The sequence below is a fragment of the Tinamus guttatus genome, unplaced genomic scaffold, assembly GCF_059628265.1.
Source record: "Tinamus guttatus ecotype Peru unplaced genomic scaffold, ASM5962826v1 Tinamus_guttatus_pri_ptg000601l, whole genome shotgun sequence".
Classification (NCBI taxonomy): Eukaryota; Metazoa; Chordata; class Aves; order Tinamiformes; family Tinamidae; genus Tinamus; species Tinamus guttatus.
In genome coordinates, this window is record NW_028289135.1 from 3,650,147 (window position 1) to 3,668,832 (window position 18,686).

General features: G+C 39.0%; 1 protein-coding gene across 1 annotated transcript in view; it reads right to left on the minus strand.

Moving 5' to 3' along the window:
• PCNX2 (pecanex 2) overlaps window positions 1-18,686 on the minus strand; it is a 138,929-nt gene that overhangs the window by 95,830 nt on the left and 24,413 nt on the right. Inside the window, exons 9-12 of the mRNA XM_088534837.1 lie at window positions 7,394-7,529; window positions 4,278-4,420; window positions 2,755-2,908; window positions 2,627-2,659 (exon numbers count right to left, since the gene is read on the minus strand). Coding sequence (XP_088390963.1) covers window positions 2,627-2,659; window positions 2,755-2,908; window positions 4,278-4,420; window positions 7,394-7,529 — 466 coding nt within the window. The remainder of the gene's footprint in view (window positions 1-2,626; window positions 2,660-2,754; window positions 2,909-4,277; window positions 4,421-7,393; window positions 7,530-18,686) is intronic.

The window sequence follows — 18,686 nt, forward strand, 5'->3', positions numbered from 1 at the left end:
CCAGAACTTTGCTATCCCAGACCCAGGTACCCCTGTGTGAAGATGTAACTAAAGGCCACCAGCTCCCAGCGGACCAGGACTGAGCAGGGTCACAAAAAATAGGCTTTCTTCATGTAGCAAGAAACAGTCCTAAACTTCCTGCCACAATAAACCCAGTAGCAGGTAGCTGCCACAGACCTGGTAATCGCTGCAGAAAACAGGGAGTCCCAGCTTAACCTCCAAGGCTGTTCTGAACAATGGTAACACCGGTGAAAATCAAAACAAGATCCACAGTTAGAAAGGTTCTTTCCTATGTGCTGAAACTTCACGCTTATGGTGTAGACACAAGGCACTGTAGGCCTTGTGCACAAGGCAAGTGATCAACTCAGATGGGCAGGGTGAAGAAACAACCTCATCCCTGATAAAACTGAACGAGACCGTGGGGAGTTTAGTCAACAACCTCTTACTCGACACAAGGAAGTGAACAGGCTGCCTCTTGGAAGGAGTTCAGAACAGAAGCCTTCCGCATCCCTGGGCCCTGGGTTGAGCTCCCGGGGTAGTCTCCCAAAGCAGTCTGTTCAAACGGTGCAGGCTCGCGCCGACGCAGCCACATCAAACAGTAACAAAGTCTGCTTGCGAGAGATAGGGAGTAAGTTTGGATCCTCCCTGCCAGGCATGGATAACGCGAGGCACTAGAGGCTACTCATGAATCCAGGAATAGAAATTAATTCAGTGTGAAAATCTGTGGTTCCCAACGGTTTATTTCATGCTGAAAAATCTCATCTGCATTTTCATTCATGGACACGGTACTGATCATTCTTTAATTTCCCTGTTCTGCATCCTTACGTTAGCACCAAGAGATGTTATTTCTCTTTAATTTTAATGTAGTCACATGACTTATGAAACAGTACATGGAGTATATTGTCCTTTTTGTTGTCTTATTTTTAATGGCTCTTACTAGCTCAAGCAAGCCTTTATTAATACCTATTGTGTTACAAAGACATAATAATGTAAAAATAGTTAATCTTCCCACTTAATTTCAGCTATAATGCCTTCCCTGTTTAAAGCCCTGTGTAGAAAAACTCTTATAATTACATTTTCTTTGGAGTTCCTGAGGTGCACCAAAAAGCCTGGAACTCTTCCTGATAAAAGTTTTAGCAAACCATTTAGAGGATGGAATTATATCTATTATTATTTTACTGTGCTGCTGCATGACACACAGAAGAAAATAGGATGAATAATACTTCTAACAATATTGTTGTATGAGCTTGAAATGCTAACCTGGATTCTGCACAAAAAAAATGCTTTGATTAAACTGCATTAGCTGTTTTGTCTTCAATACTACAAAAAAATGTGGGCTAGACAGGCTTACAATGAAATTTTAACAAAACCGGTTGTCATACACTTTAAAAATATTCACATTACTAGTGTCTGTGTAAAAGCAATCAATTTGATTACATTATTATGTCTAGATATGTGCTAGCTGAACTGACAGACAATCTGATTTTAATTTGTGCAACTCCCATCTCTTTACTGAGGTAGGAATACTTCTCTACTTTTTATGTAGACATGTGTTGCCTGTGAACGTGTTATAACCAACAATACCGTAAGTTCACCTCATAATGAACAGGGTGGAAAATAAAGTATAATATACAGCATATATTTGGAAATAAGCTTGATTTCAAGTTGAACCAGTATTTCTAGCCCTTAAACTGACAAAAATAATTGCTCCCCGTCAAAGGGAAACAATCCAGCAGACCTGCAGTTTTCAACATGCTGTTTTGGAAGCCTGAAGGAAGAGAGGGATCCTCAGAAAGACCCCAGGGGCTAAATAAGAAATGTAGCATCTTGGCAGAAGGGGTAAATGCAAGTGGGGCCCCATGACTTGTTTTCAGATGTCTGCAAATCAAAACGCAGACAAAATGAACCTATTGATGGCAGATCAGCTTGCAGTTGTAGGTTGATACTCCTAAACGAGTCCTATAACAAGGAAAAACCTGGGTAAGAAACTGTATTTTTGCAAGGTGGTTGTCACTGCTAGAGACCAGTTTCTCAAAGCACTGACTATACTGCTGAAGACCTTGCACACACTCCCATAGCCTGCCTTCACTCACAGGGCTGACAGCCCTCCAGGCCCCAACCAAAGAAACAGTGCTCATGTTATAACATGACAACCTATGTCATCTGATGATCCAGTAATGCTAATAAAGAACACAACAGCAATACCAGGTTAAAAAAAAAAAAAAAGGAAAAAATAAAATCTCAAAAAAGGAGAAGATTTAAAGTCCCAACGGATCAATGACTGAGGTGCTAATCTGGAACTTCTGCTGTTTTCAGTCACTTAACAGAAAACAAAGAAAAAGTTGGTCCGATGCCACAGGATTGAATTTCAGCTAACTAGTCCAGGTGCATTTGTTTTTACTGTACATTTTAGCTTAAAGAAAAAATATTCTTCTAATAGCAGTGATAAATTCAAATAACCTAAAATTAATTAAATGTAGAACAAAGTCTCAAAGTCACAGGCCTGTTTTCATAAACCACATGCAACAGAAACTACCTATATCTGTGTTTCACTGAACAGCCAACTGCTTTGCAGTACAGAAGCGATAATAAAACTGAAAGACTTGTTCTGCAGGCTGAGACTTACATGAATGGGTGAAGCAGGATCAGGCTGAACACTCTAAAAACAAAACAGAAAAGAAGTTTGCTTACAGGATTTTACCTTCACAGAAATTAGAAGAGAATTCATCAATTGGGTATGGACTTGTTTCTTACCTTTAGGAGAGAATACTGGCAACTGGCCATAACAAGACAAAACAGCAGAACCCAAATGTCTTTACAAAAGCCTTGACTCAGGGTCAGGAATCCAAGGAGTGAAACAAGAACTACTAGAAGAACAGATAATACGTTCTCCTTTATATTCTCTGTCCTATATGAATAAAACAGAAGTACTTTAAGAAGAGGAAAAATATTTATATTTGTTAGAGCATGCCAGGCCCATTTACAGCTGATATAAACTGTCAGTGCCAGAAAGATCTCAAGTTACTGGATCTGAGGTTCTGTTCCCAAAACTACATCTCCATGTAGAAGAGCACTTCACCGCTGCACCTTTGCCACTGTGGCAGGTAAAACATGTGGACAAAAGGCACAGTCACTGCTGTCTTTCAGTACATATCAGCATCCTCCCAATCTCCCTTCCTGGATAGGCTATCACAGTGGAGCTGATTTTACTATAATGCATATTAAAGCATGTATTCAAGCATATCAGACTTTTTAATATAGAAATAAGGCATTCTTTTAATGAAAACTGTTGTAGCAAAAAAGTGATAGATGACCAAACAAAATGACAGTTTATACCCCTGTAGTCTTTAAAATATACATCTGACAGCAAAGCATTGAATGAAAGACAAAATATGTCATCTCATGTTTTATTCATTTCATCTGCCACATTACAACAGGGAAGCTGAGGAAAAAAAACAGTATTAATATTCAGGCCATAAAAAAAAAAATTATCAGTAGGTATTTTCCACGCAACTGAAACACACAGATAGGACACCATAGATAAGAAAGTAGCTGTTACAGAACTAAGCTCCCTAACTATATAGCCTGATTTCTGCAGCATATGAAAGCTGTCTTCTGAAATCAGTGCTGTGGAGCCACCCAAAAGCAGGGATCAAGCCGCAGACAAGCCAGTCAGCAGTCCAGAGGCCTGCAGGTTAACGTGGCTGAGGTGGCTTGCAGACCAGAGAACACAAGGTGGGATCTAACAGCAGCAAGAAGTGGCAAAATGGTTGATGCCAAGTGACACTGAGACTAGAGAGATGCTGAGAAAAAAAAAATATCTCGACAAATAAAGGTGAGCTAGAACAGAGGCAGAAGCTGAAAGATCCCCTCCTCAATTCCTTCTTTTTTAAGATTGAATTACTTGGCTGGCAATTCCCTGGAACCGTTCCATATTTTTGCACAAAACATTGATTTTCTCATTAGAATGCACAGAGGCAGCAAAGTCAAGGCCTGACAGTCAAATTTAAGGACAATGCCACAGGCCTGGTGCCCCCAGGAATCCAAGGGTCCATTCGAAGATGAAGATTAGCCAACAACAACAAAAAAAGGTCTGAAAAAACCCTCTTCTTCTAGTTAAGCACAAATTAGACCTACTTGACCCGAACGTGAGACAGTAACAAGACTATCACTCTCTGCTCCTCTAGTGGCTGACGCTGTTAGTTCTGTGGACATGGAGAGGCCCATATATGTATGTATACTGCAATACCACACACAACTGCATGCAGAAAGCTTACCGGTCCAGCAACGCCAGCAAGGTAAGCCGATCATACCAGACTTTAATCCATTTGCCAGGAAATATAATAAATTTGTAAAACTGCTTGTTCAGTTTCTGTTGTACTGAAGAACATGAAGATTCCTCAAGGTCCTGACTGGGTTGCTTTAAAAACAAACAAATAAACAAAACACTCTTACGTATTGATATATGGCTGGCTGCAAAACAAGTTCAGAAATTACATCAAGCTTCAGATATTGTTTCTTAAAAGACATACTGGAAGCATAGTAATTTTCTTGATTATATTTTAGAAAAAAAGAAAGCCTAACTTCAGCACCAGCCTAACTTTTTGCAGATGGATAGGAGTCACACCAATCATTGAGCTCAACAGTGGTAATACACCTTAAATACAAATACGGATATTAAATATTCATTAAACACATTACTCGCATTGCTTCCAATATACTACTTTCTTTTTTTTCTTACTTTGTCATTGGGGAGGTTTTTTTTTTTTTTAAGGACTTTTTTATGTGGCAGACTAATTACAGTGTAACACAAAACCACATGAAAAGACAAATCTTTGTTTCAAACCAAGAATTCAAACAGGCTTTAAGTTTTAGAGACGTGACTTGTCAACTCCTAAACAGAATTGCAGCTTTGCTTCTCTTTGCTGAGATGGTTTTAGTGACACATCAGGTGTGCATCTTCGAGAACAGCAAGAGGGAAAATTGCAAACACAAAGAATGCAAACATCACTAGCGTATGATTCGCTAATCACACTCACATAATCATAAAGCAGTATTGAAAAGGGTTTATTCAGATTGAACTATGGCATTTCAGATCTTCAACTCTACACCTGCATTACTTCCACAGTCATGAGGAGGGAGCCATTCTGCAAAGCTGGACAACAACAACAAAACAAAACCACTGCAAACTATTGATTTCCTTCCAACACACCAATCATAGGCTCTATGAAAAAACCCACTGCTGAAAAATAAAACATCACAAATTCTTTGAAAAAAGAATTCACTGAGATTTTTAACCAGTGTAAAGCCTAGGAGATATTTTTACCTCCCTTTAGCCTTCATTTCTTAAAGATAACTAATCAACATAACAAGCATATATACTATGCTTGCATGCAATGCTTACATTTAAATTATTTCTATGAGATAAACCTTCCTAGTCAGAGAAGGGAGTTAATATATTTTGATTCCATCCTAAAAATATTAAATATTTCTAATTTCTAGGCAGTTTCTTATGTAATATCACTTTTGTGAGTCAACTATTGGCTGTCTCCATCCTCATTCTAATCCCAGAATGCCTTTTATATCATTCTCATGCAAAGAAATTTATCACTTTCCTGAATTGTATCTGTAAGCAAAACACGGATATTTGAAATACTTGTCCACTTGACCAAAGGAACTGTTTTTTTCTCTAACAGGTCTTTGCGTTTCAGGAAAACAAATCTTACACATAATTGACATATCACGGCCTCATGTATTACTACTGATACACAGGAACAGACTTGTTGATATTCTAAGTCTGTTAGCAAGAACAAGGTAAAATACATCAGCCTAAGCTTCAGTGAAGAAGATTCAGGATTACACGCTGTTTCTCCTGCCTCCAGTTGACTAAAAGTGCACATCTACTCAATGGCTGGTAGCTCAGCTAACATTAGCAAAGGACAGCAACTCACCTGTGTTTTCAGATGTGCAACAGAATGATAGGCTGTTAGCCATTCTGTCATTTATTAACAATTCCAAGTAATATAAAAGCCTTGAGATAGATTGCACTCTCTCTGCTACAGAGATTTTAAAACCTAAGAGTAATTCAAATATGCCCAACTTAATATTTCTATTAACACTTTAAAAAGTCACTATTTTTTTAAGATGTATTTTTAATATGATATTTGCTAATACTGGCACAGTTCTGTTTCTCTTTAGTCCCACATGCCAATAGAAGATACTATGAAATTCAGATCAACTGCAATCATTAGTTCCTTTTTTTCTATTCTATTCTTCTATTGAAAACAAAAAGAAAAAAAAAAGTAGTGGCAAAGAGTCCACTAAAAACGTCTAAAGATCCAATTGCTTAGCACTCAGAACATTTAACTGAGTAGTTAAGTGCACACATTGGCTCCTGAGGAACTGTAAAATACCGATAAAATCAATTACCTAAAGCTTGCAGTACTTGGGCCAGACTAGATTTTTCGACTGTATGTTTGGGAAAATCACTAAGTCTAAACTGTGCTTCCTATCACAAAAAGGGTTATAAAAACTTTGCTTCATAAATTTATATGATGTCAAGAGACAGCCTGAAATTCTGGCCTCAATGAAATCAATGACAAACCTTTTCCTGACTTGCACAGGCTCAGGATTTCATATTTAATAAAAATTCAGAAACCAGGAAGTCATGACATTACTGCTTGGCCCTATTGCCAAACTGTGGGTGGTCTTGAGCAATACACTTTTTAATGGTGCAGTTTTCCTAGAAGCCAAAGAAGAGTGATAATTGCTCTCTAATTTACAAGTAATTTACAAAATTAAAAGTATCTGGTAAATATCTGAGAATTTAGACAGAAGTCTCTGTCCAAATCCGAAGTATTCATAATATACAGGGACAATTACCTGATTTATAACTTAAAACAGGTTCCTTTACACACTTTGCTTTTAAGCTTGTAGCTGCTGTTCAAAACCTAAGATGAAGAATAATTTACTGGCATTTTAAGGTTATTATACATAAAGATCAAACTAGAACACTCTCTGGAACAAAAGAGAAGGTTAACATTATTGTGAAAAGAACTGCAAAGGCAGACCACATCATTGGTCATCAACCCCAAATACTATCAAATTTGAATACGTCCACACATTACCATACAAACTAAAGTGTGAGGTCCTTTTTTCTTTTACTGACTGAGGGAGGGGGCTCTGGCACTCTGCAACAGACATCCACCTCTAAGACACTACTCAGTATCAGTAGGAAAACAGCTGAACTGCAGCAGAGTAAAACAAATCCTCCCTAATGAGTAGTATTGAGAATAAACATAAAACCAACAGAAATATCTCATCAGCAAGTCTGCAGCATTTCTTTTTAAATGAAATTTATCAAAATGCTAGAAACTGAGATATTACAATGTACCCGTGGGTTTTCTGAAAGGGTCCTTCGTGCCACCATCAGTAAGAGCTGCTGCTGAAGTGCGCTTGCCACTTGATCACCTGAAGATGGTTCTTGGCTCTCTGAAGTGGTAGTACTAGAGGAGCTGAACTGTATTTCACTGTGTAGAGGGGAAAAAGAGATGAGAGTTTTAAGAAGCAGCACTTTCTGCGTATTTCTGAAACATTACAGGAACATTTCTGCGTATTTCTGAAACATTACAGCTTTCTTACCTGAAAGCTACCCCAGGCTCCTAAAGCAGTTACCACTCAGATTCAGATATATAGCTTATAGCATTTACCACAGAGAAACAGATCCATCCGCATCATGATTTTTCACATCCTAGGATGAACACCTAAGATAAATCATACTTCAGAAGTGCATTTGCTGTTCACTGACTGCAAAGGGAGTCCATATGGTAAGTTCAGGTTTGGGTGTCTGCACAGTATACATCTAGAGTCATCTGGCATGATGCCTAGTCCAGGAGTTAACTTCCAGAAACATCAGTCTGGCCTACTGCAAGATCACTAATACTCATTGCAACTTCTGGAAGATGAATACCACAAACAACATATTCTTTTTCTGGTCATCTCTACAACTCTCTGCTTCTCCCAAGCACACTGCTGTATTAGTAACAGACTGTAAAACTTCTCCTCTTGTTAACCTTCCCCCATAATTCAGGTCAAAAGATGTCCATGTCTGCAACACAGAAAAGAAGGGTAGCTACTGTAGAGATCCTGAAGCAGCTTTAAAACAAGTTTGTTTATAGAAGAAAACTAGTTGAGCCTCAGCCACACTGAACTCAGCGAGTATTAATTTATCCTACTGCGAATTTAGGTTATACAGAGCTTCTTTCTGCTCTAGCAAGATGCCTACAATACGTGAGCTAGGTGACCTTGGGCTAGCTCACACCTAACCACACACTACCCTGATACCAGGGGTAGGGTGTATAAACTTACCTGAGGAGGCCCCTGGGCAAGACGCTGTCCCTTGGCCTCCCCCCACCAGGTTTACTGCTTTGTGCTGCAGATCCAGCACGGAAATCGTTTGCTTCAGGAAACCTGGGGGAGCAGGAGCACCTGTTGAGCTGCGGGAAAGCTCTGCCAGGCTGATACGACCGACTGGCTCTCAGCAAGAGCTATATTGAAATTTAATAATTGTTACTTGGGGGAAAGGCCTATTTTTAATACCTCCTGCTTCTTCGGCTCCAAACGGGGCTTATAAATTGGGCTCCTGCTCTGAGCTCATTACTCCCCTGCCTGCGGTGCCTGCCTTGGGCTTTTACTGCTTTAGGATCCAGGCTGCTCGCAGTCTTCAGAGCTTTCTACCTCATGCAAGGTAGGCAGTACCTCTGTTTTCCACAGAGGAAAGATAAGCAGGAAGAAAGTGATTCGCTTACAGTCATCCACAAGATCTGTGGCAGAGTGAAGAATAAAAGTCATTCCTTGCACATCCTACACTTGCCCCCAAGCCTCCTTAGTAATTTTAGTGAGCATAACCTTCCCTGCCTTTGGGGGCCATCTCCAAAGCCTGTCTCACAACCCTTCACAAAGTTACCAGGCTGCCCAGCACATTACTGGCCACTCACTCAAGCTGTTACGGCTAAGGCTGTGCTGGGATAAGGCTCAGTGTCTGGATTTCTTAGAAACAGGGCTGAATTGACACAGTCAGAGCTTGAAATTGATTCTTTCTTTCTTCTTTCCCCCCCCCCCGCCTTCTCTTTCCGCCCTTGAGGATTTTGCAGCTCTGCCTGGACCAACAGGGACCTCCAGCAGCCCCAGGATGTACCCACAGGAGCCACCCTGAGCCACGCAGTTTATTTTTTTAAGGCCTCCACTGCTTTCAGCCATGGATCCGGGCAAAAGCGCAGGCTGCTCCACACAGTCAGGGCAGCCGCCAAGTTTCCTTTGGGCAGTGCTGAGAAACAGGGACTTGGCTCCACATGACGCAGCTGATGCCTCAACCATGAGGCAGGTATCGGGAAGAGGACACATCTGCTCTGCAAGTCTTGTATAGCACCTCGTCAGCAGCCAAAAACAAAACAGTGGAGAAGTGAAGGGACTGATCCAAGAACTTGTATCTTAACCAACCAGATTTATGTTGGTAGAAGGGTCAGGCAGTCTAGAGGCAAGTCTCTAAGGAAGAAAGTTCCCCAAAATGCCCAATATTTTGAAGAGTCCTGCTGAAGGGCAACCTCATCCACCTCGAAAGGCAATGTTTTTTTATTTTTGTCTGTGTGTTTTCTTCAGATGGGCTGCCCCCTTCCTTTTCTATGCAGGTGCCTGCCGGGACTCTGGCGAACAGACACTACAGGAGTGGCCATGGGATTCTCTATTCCCAGATGGCAAAATGCAAGTCTAGCCCAGAATATCCAGGAATGCTGCTCAGGGAACTCCTGCATACCGTGCAGCCCAGCAAAACAGTGGAGGATTACAAGTAACTATTCACTATAAGCCTCCAAAAGAAGAGTTAATCTTCAGTGACCTTCTGCTTTTTCAGTTATCTTTCTACCAAAGCCAAGTGGGGCTAAGTGTATTTCTAAATTGGACCATCCCTTTCATCCCAAGTTTATCAAGAACAAAACTGGCAGAATGATGGATAGATATGTCAAGATATTCCCCGGGCACTCTGCTCTAACAGTTCTCAGAAATCAAAGTCATTTGGCTCATAAGACTTCTTCCAAGAATAAACTTTGAGATCAAATCATCTCCCACCAGACATCAAGATAACTGAAATGCCAAGAGAGGCCACAGTCTGTTTTCTGCTTTCTTTCCACAGCAAAATTCATAGTTCAACCTATCAGCAAATAGCAGAAAAGGCTATAAACAGCTGGACACTAACTGTGAGAAAAAGTCAGAAACTTCAGAGGGCGAACAAGGCACTTAGGATGCAGGAGCTGGGAAGGCAGAGTTACAAGAAGAGCAATGCCCAAACCACCTTCTGTTTTTCTCCTACATAGTTTTTCTTCCAACTGTTCTCCCAATGTCCCAACTGTTCACACAACCTCCTCTCACATTCACCTATTACCTCCCTGATTACCTCCCCAACAGAAGGAGCTACTCCGATGCTGCGTATCTTGTCTGAGGATATCATTACCGCACTGACAACAAACATGAGTAAGATGTGACGGTGGTATTTGTGCTTTTGAAAGCCTATAAATGAGATTCTGTACATTTATGACAGTATGTAAGTAGGAGGAAACACTCTCTAATCACAAAATCTTTATAACAAAGCTGATGACAGTATAATGTGGAATCTTACTGAGTGGAAAATCTGTTCCCTTACAGAAATACATTACTGATATCAAGATCTACTACAGTAAACTGCATCACCAATGTAAGCAAAGGTATAACTAAATTTTGAATAAAAAATAACTAAATATATCTACTTGATAAGCGTACAATCTATGTATAGTGAAAGCAAAAGGTATATAGCACCCTCTACAGATAACTGATTCTAAGGTTAAGATTTTTTTTCTGGCTCATAATTTAGTTTTATGAGAACACTGCGTAAACATAAGTGAGTTGAGGAATCCTGCAACAGTCACAGTATTTTATTATAACTATGCAGCCCAGGAAAAAACTTCCTTCTGACTCTCCTGTTATTCTTTAGCAGTATGTCTTTATACTGCCGACAATGTGGCACAAGCCATTCCAATCTAACCCAGCCTAAGCCCCTTGTCGGGGATTAGCCAGCCTGGATTCTGGGCAGCTCCTACAATAAAATCATTAGAAAAGCATCCTGCACATTTACAAAGAATTCCCTGGATAATCAATTTCTTTTGTAGAGCTTGGCTGAATTTCATTTTAATCGGCATAGAGGAGAAGGTTAAATTGGGCAGGTAACCTTCTAACAAATGTCACAACAGTCACAATAACAAATAACCTGCTGGAAAACATGCTCCTCTTGTGCTCCAAACTAGACAGATCCCAGTAGGCTACTTTGGGCACCAGTGCCTGGGTCACTGCAACCCATAACAAAACGTAACAAATCTCTACAGCTATGCCACAGCTAAAAGCTGTATGTAATACTCACTAAAAGCATCACCCTCTTAAGTCAATGCAGCAATGGCTGTGACAGTGCAAGAAAAGCCAGACGGAAGTTTAAAGGCAGGAAGCTCCCTGTGTATCAAAGGGACCATCACTTCTCAGCTAATGGTCTGAAGTGCACTCCAAATACCTTCCTGAATGAAGAACTGAGTGAGCAAGCAGTACAAGAACTAACAACAACGTGGGAATTCCAAATTCTCTCACTTCTGTGTCATTTCAAAACAGTCAGGTGATGTACTAACATAAGTATTTGAACTGACGTTAAATGTATTCCCTGAAATACATTCCCTGAATGCACCTCCATTACTTGACCCATTACTGGATCTTCCTAGAACCACTGCAGAAGTCTTTACTCCTTCTCACGTAAAAAAGTTCCCCTGCCACTTCATGTCTCTGCCATTTTTACACCTCTTCAAATTCAATTGAATCCACCAGCCGTAAAAAGTTTTCTTTTTAAACAGCAAATGATTTAGTTACCAATTGCAGCAATAAATAACAAGATTTATAAATTAAAAAGCAACTTATAATACACAAGAAAATTGCAATATACAGAAGTCAGCATCACTGAGGATTGTATATCAAACTGATAACAGCAAATATCAAAAATCTGGGAAGAGCAGGTAGTCTTCACTGTCCTTCTGTAGGTACATTAGTAGTTTCAAAAAGGACATTACCAATTCAGAACACATATTTTAACTTACTTAATGGTTCCTATTAAGGGGAGCTCAAGCTAAAGACGAATTTACTCTTAAATCTAGTTTACATTTTGCTACTCACAGCAGGATTTGGGGAGACTTCTGATATTTCTTCTAGCTAGAAATATATTATAAAATATAAATATAAACTACATGATGTCTTAAGTGGATAATTTGCTTTTCAATTGCAGGAAGGCAGAAATATTTCTAATGAAAATAGTCTGAATGAGTTTCTTTTATCTTAAAATAATCTGTTGCCATTGCAACTTACAAAATCAATTCTGAAAATATTTAAATTGGACTTCAGTACCAAAAAAAAAAAAAGACAAAATTGCTCATTTTTAGTTCAATGGTGGTCGCATATGCTCCTCAGATCCCGTTTTCCAGGACACCAGTTAAAAGGGGCAAGGTCTGTTAACAGTGTTGGGAAATACAGGCCCCAACCTTAAACTACTGAACAGTGGCAAAAGACACGCCACACTCCAAAGGTTGTCATGTACTTCAGAAGAGGATGAACTGAGAGAAGAGAGGCACAAAGTCCTAATGCTAATAAGATCAAATACTCAAATTTACAAAATAGATTATCTAGATGTATTAATTTGTTGACTGAGTAGACAGAAAAGGGTATCAGGTCACTGTTAAAGTTTTGCACTGGATCTCAAAATAAGCTTCATTTTAAAGTAGGTATTACACATGAAAGGAAAAGCCCTAAAAAATATCCTACCAATAGTGTTGCAGGGAATATGAGGGCAGAAAGGTACCCTTGTCTCCTTACTTCTGTATTGCAAGAATTGCATCCACGCAGTTACTTCTTGCTTCTCTATACCCTGATTTCTCTGTAGTCACATTTTTATTTTGGTAATAAGCATCTAAGTTAACAAAACATATAAGCCTACAACATTTCAGAGCAAAGACAAAAGTACTAACGACTTTAAAAGCAAACAGAACATAATAACCAATGCACAAGATGGTGCCTTTTGAGAAGATGCAGCTTTATTCGAATTAATGTAATAACAACATCCACTGTTCCATTATCTTGGATGAGTTTTTGAGCGCATCCTCTTTAGCTCTCCATAGGGAAGGATGGGGGAAGGGAGAGAAGCAAGGCCCAAACGCAAAGGCCGACAGCAGCTTTTATGGCTGAACAGGAGTTTGCTGCCATCGTGTGGCACCACAGCCTCCTTTAATCTCTCAGACTCATATTCTGTCAAAAACCCCCACTTCCCTATCCTGCATTAAAGGGAGTGAAAATGAGGTTAGAAAAGCTAAAAATCCAGGAAAGGATTTCAACTGGTCAGCTAACAAAAGCGCTTCTTGCTCCTCCTTGCATATAGAAAGCCAACAAGAAAACACCAATGGTAAGAAAATACCTTTGTTAGAATTCAGACACCTCTTTTTTCAGTGTGCACACACAGGCACATTTACTTGTGTTCAAGGAGAATCACATTTAATGTGAACAGCTCATCTTAAATCACTGAATCCCAAAATGAACTGTACAGCATTTGTTGCATCTATTTTAAAAATTGCTCTGTTACAGAACTGTACAACATGTCAAAGCAACCCTACGAAATCACCCGTCAGCAGCCCATTGCTAGAGCCAGAGATGGTCTGTTACTTTGGTCACTTTGCTGAGAAATACAAAAATGTTTCAGTGATATGGCATTTTCTCATTTTAAGACATAATTTGGAAAAACAAACGAACAAACAAACCGACCACTCTTCTCCTAGGGGGTTTAGTGATTTTTCCAGCGATGAACATACTGAAGTATTAATGCATTTACGCTGAAGACATTCAGTTCTGTTAAGGCATTCAGATAGATGCCTTCATATAGCATAAAGCACTCAAAGCAGTTTACTCGTGCATTTGAATGTAAATCAAACACGTTAACTCACTGAGCCGAAGTTCTTCTCTTTGCCCAGGGCAGAAACTCTATCACTCTGCATCATCTAAAAGCTATGCTGGCAGGTAGCTTAAATTATTTTTTTTAGGACTTGTTACTCACTATTTTGCTGCAATTAGTTCGTTTTAGCCTATGGCCCTACTGTTGCTGAAAAAAAATCTATCATGAAAACAAACAGACAAAACAAATTAAGCAGAAGATTCTTTCTTTCTTTCTTTCTTTCTTTCTTTTTTTCCCAGAACAGTTCTCTACCTGTACTGGAAGGCATTTTAAATCCAAATAGAACAAGGCTTCTTAGAAGCCAGGCTGTAGTGTCAGGGCCCCCACCTAACAAAGAGGAGAGCTCAGAGCTCCAAGAACACAGCTAGTGCAAAAAGGAATGCATAAATTGTGTTAGCATGTGTGAGCAAACATACCTAATTAAAAAACATATGATTTTATGTATCGAATTATATCTATGCAACTTTATTATAGATTATTACATAAATTTAAAACTGGATACATTATTAAGTAGAACACTCATACCAGAACACTTGATCAACATATGCAACAAACTACAATAGACTCCAAACGAAAACCCATTTATCACTTAAGCAGGAAAGGGATTCTTGTGGGTAAGATACAAAGAATCTTTTTTTTCCTCAGGGATGGGTAAATCAAACTATTTTCCCTGCTCCACTTCTCAGATATTTCAGTTGCATGCCATACTTAACTTTTCTCCAGCTTGTCTTACCTATTTATGTTAAATTCTAGTTTTTTATTTATATACCACACAACAGCCTTGTCATGCAATTTATGGCTACTACTGAGTGTTGCCAGACAAGTGAGAAATGACAACTAAAGGACTACCACTTAAACCTACACATACATTAGAATGAACCAAGTGCTTTTGCATCCATGTTGGAACTATCCACATTTTTACCAGTCATGATTCAAAAAGGCAGCAGCTCTATCACTTTAAAATCTATGCGTGCGTATAATGATGCATCTTGCACTGACTTGGAAGTTCTCAAAATTGTTTCCTTCATAGGAGTTCAATACTGGAGAGAAGGAAACAAGCTAAAGAATACAAGCAGTATAGTAGTATTCTTGTAAATCATAACCTCTAAACCCTAGACCATTTCCAAAAGAAAAAAACATATATTCAAATGCCTACAAAGACTGTGCGGGCACAATTTCAGTTGCCTTTAGAAGATCTAATACTTGATTTGACATAGAATTGGCTTGTCCTCAAAAAGCAGCCTTCAGTTTTTTCCAACTTAAGAAAAAAAACAATCCACAAAAGCATTCTGCCTTGGAGCTATACACGTCTCGGTTTTTCAGCTGCACAGAAATCATTCCTGGGTTCACATGGACAAACCCACAAAAGGCTCTTGTGCGTGGACCACCCTCTATGTTCTTGGAAGTGCAGTTAACCATAGCACATACCTGTGCTTACACACCAAGAAGCGCTACGCTTTTAATGGAAACAAATATAAGGATTCCAACATATCCTTAAGTAATAACAAGTATCTAGCATGACCCTATGCAGGCAGGCTCCTCAAGGATGTTTAATTACCTGTTCTCATTTCAGATTTCAGATTTCAGTATCCGCGGACGTGTCAGAGATGGACTGCAACACATCCGAGCATAGGAAAAGTCTTTTTTGCAAATGAATCTAGCCCTTATTCAAAAATAAATTCCTTCACATTAGCTGTCAAAATGCTATGGCAAAATAAAATGCACCATGATAATCAACAATAACACTTACAAAGGAAAGAATGCATTTGAGTTTTAAGGGCCATCATGGTACCTTGCCTGGGAACTGCTTCAGGCTCTTACAATAACATGCAAAATTTGGACAGTTTATTTTTTATGTGGGAAAATTTACAGAATTATTTGAAATGGCAAAGCAGAAAGAACAGGTAATCTGAGTAGATAATCTTTAGACTGCTCTGTGATTGTCATGCAAATCTAGCCAGTTATTTAATAAAATTGTATTTTGATACAGGATGCTGTGTTCCCTTCTCCAAGCATTTATTCCTTTCATTACTAAAAATGCAATTTTACACACAAAAATTGGATTACGTTTCTGGTAGGAGCAGAATTACATAAAAACTATCAAAATAATAAACTGTGTTATAAAAGTAACGAAAAGTTTATTGCAAATTTACATTTTGTTGTCTTTTGCAACATAAGTGAAGAACACACATACGGAAACACTTCTGAGTTCCATTCCTGAAATCTGAAATGACCACCCCACTCACTGAATACATGATCAATCCTTTTCAATGACCAGTTTTCACAGTCTTTGGAATCAGGCACTTGGGAAATAAACCACAAGAGTTTTCATTAATTAAACGGAGCTTTTCACTGAAGTGAAGCCAGGCGGCAATAGCTTTCCTACAGATCAATCTCTTAATAAATGTCAAAGGAATCCTTAAAAGGGCCATATTTCAAACATGCACTAAAGAAAGCTGTGTTACTCAGGGTTAAAAATATTGATACCTCAATATACAAAGACAGCATGCTTAGTAACGCAAAGAAATGTTTCTGAAGATTTTTTAGCTTGATTTAGCAAGTCTATACAGAACACACAATTCCTGTAGAATTTATGCATTGACACTTATACACACCTTACGGCCCTTTTAACATCTCTTCTAGGGAAGTTCATAAAATCTGATGCAAAAATCATTAATTAATTAAATACAATTTCTGTAATTTTAGAGTTTTAAGCGTTCTGTATTTATACTACTTCATTCGTAACACCTAGATAATATGATAGCTCACATTTCTCTCTTTAACTGATTATTATAATCAACTCAGTTATTTAATTCAAAATAATTAAAGAAATTCCTGGGAAATATCTGTCTTCTGTCACAGACTGTCAGACAGGAAGGTGTCAGTAACAGGTAAGGTATTTCACAATGGCAAATTGCTCTACTGATCCTGAAAATATTCACCTCTAACATTGCTTTAACTCATACATTTTTCACTTCATATGTTTAGAGTTGTGCTATTGTTTATGATTGATTTACTTTGCATCACTCATCCAAAAGCATGAAATTTAACTGGAACTTTAAATGGTGCTATACAGGTAAGAGAGGTAAAACTGCAAACCTAGTAATCTTTTGGTCAAAGACAAAATAAGCAACACAGCAGTTCATGCTTATGCCAGGCACTAGTTTTACACAAACATGAGCTTTCTTATCTTTCGCTCCCTCTCCAAAAGGCAACCCACATACAAAAAACTCAGTGTAAGAGGAAGAAAGACTGGTAAAGATCATAGCGTAATGGGGTAAAAGAGTTTTTCTGAGTGTGGTGAGAAAGCTATGTCAAAATTCCATCTCCAAAAGAGATTCAAATGGTCTTTCTGTAACTAGTTTCTAATGTAATTCAGGTGTTCATGTTTTCTATCTAGCCAAAGCCTGTCGCCAAGCAGTTTATGGCTACAGGTAAGGTTGGCCAGGTAATAGAACCATCAGATTTGGAGGCAACTAGCTCAGCAGGGCATCCATTCCTCAGCAAGCCCAGGCAAGACAATAGACAAAAGGGAGGCTAGGGCAATGGCATGGACTGTAAGTGGGAATTGATCAGCTACCTGCCAAAGTTTAGGTAACTTACCACCAAACTTGATATCAGGAACCACTTGCCAAAGTCGGGGCTAACTTGGAAAAGGAAATACTTTTTTGTGATGATCATTACAATGTAAAAGTCTCCATTTAAAATTAACTCAAGTTTTAAAATATTAAAAGAGCTGAACTGTTTCAGTGACTAGAAACATGGCGACACTTTGAAACAATTCTAACCCTCAATAAGCCTTGGGAAAACTAAGGGATGATATTAGAAATGATTAATAAGGCAATAATGGGAAAATCCTATGAAAACCATTGCATTCACTCTCTCAGATTGTTCACCTAGATTCTGAAAACAAAGAAAGAGCAAAAAGAACAGTAAAGACAAAAAGTCACAACACAATATCTTTACCTGCTGGAAAACAAATTACTTTCTCAAGTTTCACCTGACTTACTTGAAAAATATTTACCTTCGGTTACTTAATAAGCCACTTTGGCTATTCTTTACAAATTAAGCAGAGTTCATACCCTCCCCAATCAAAATTCCTTCCTCCATCCCAAATTCCTCTGCTACCTGAAACTGCCACAGCTCCAAGTACATCAGCACCTCTGATCTGTTGCTTCTCACATGAAAAACACTCCCAAAATGAGAGTCCTCTTGACATCCCCCGGCCTGGGGCAAAATCCCATGATTTTCCTACCGCAGACAAGACCTCAGAGTACAGTCCATGCACATAATATAACTACTCCACCGGCTCAACTCAGTTTGACATTTTCCCTTTGGGAGCAAGCTTCATCATAATAGTATAAACAAAGCTTGACTGTTAAAACGTGTTGTAAAAGCTTATACACTTATTCATGCAGATCTAGGTTTCCTGTTCTCCACAGACTTTGCTCTTTCCAGTTTCTGAAATTTGAGCTCACTGTAGCTCAAAACTCTACCCCTCTCATGAAAAACCTTGCCACCTCTTTTGTCCAGCCATTTTCTCCTGCATCCTTTGAACTCATGCGATCCAATTTGGATGGCTCACCAGAGGCTGCATGCACACGAATGTGCGGGTTTCTCCAGTATTCACAAG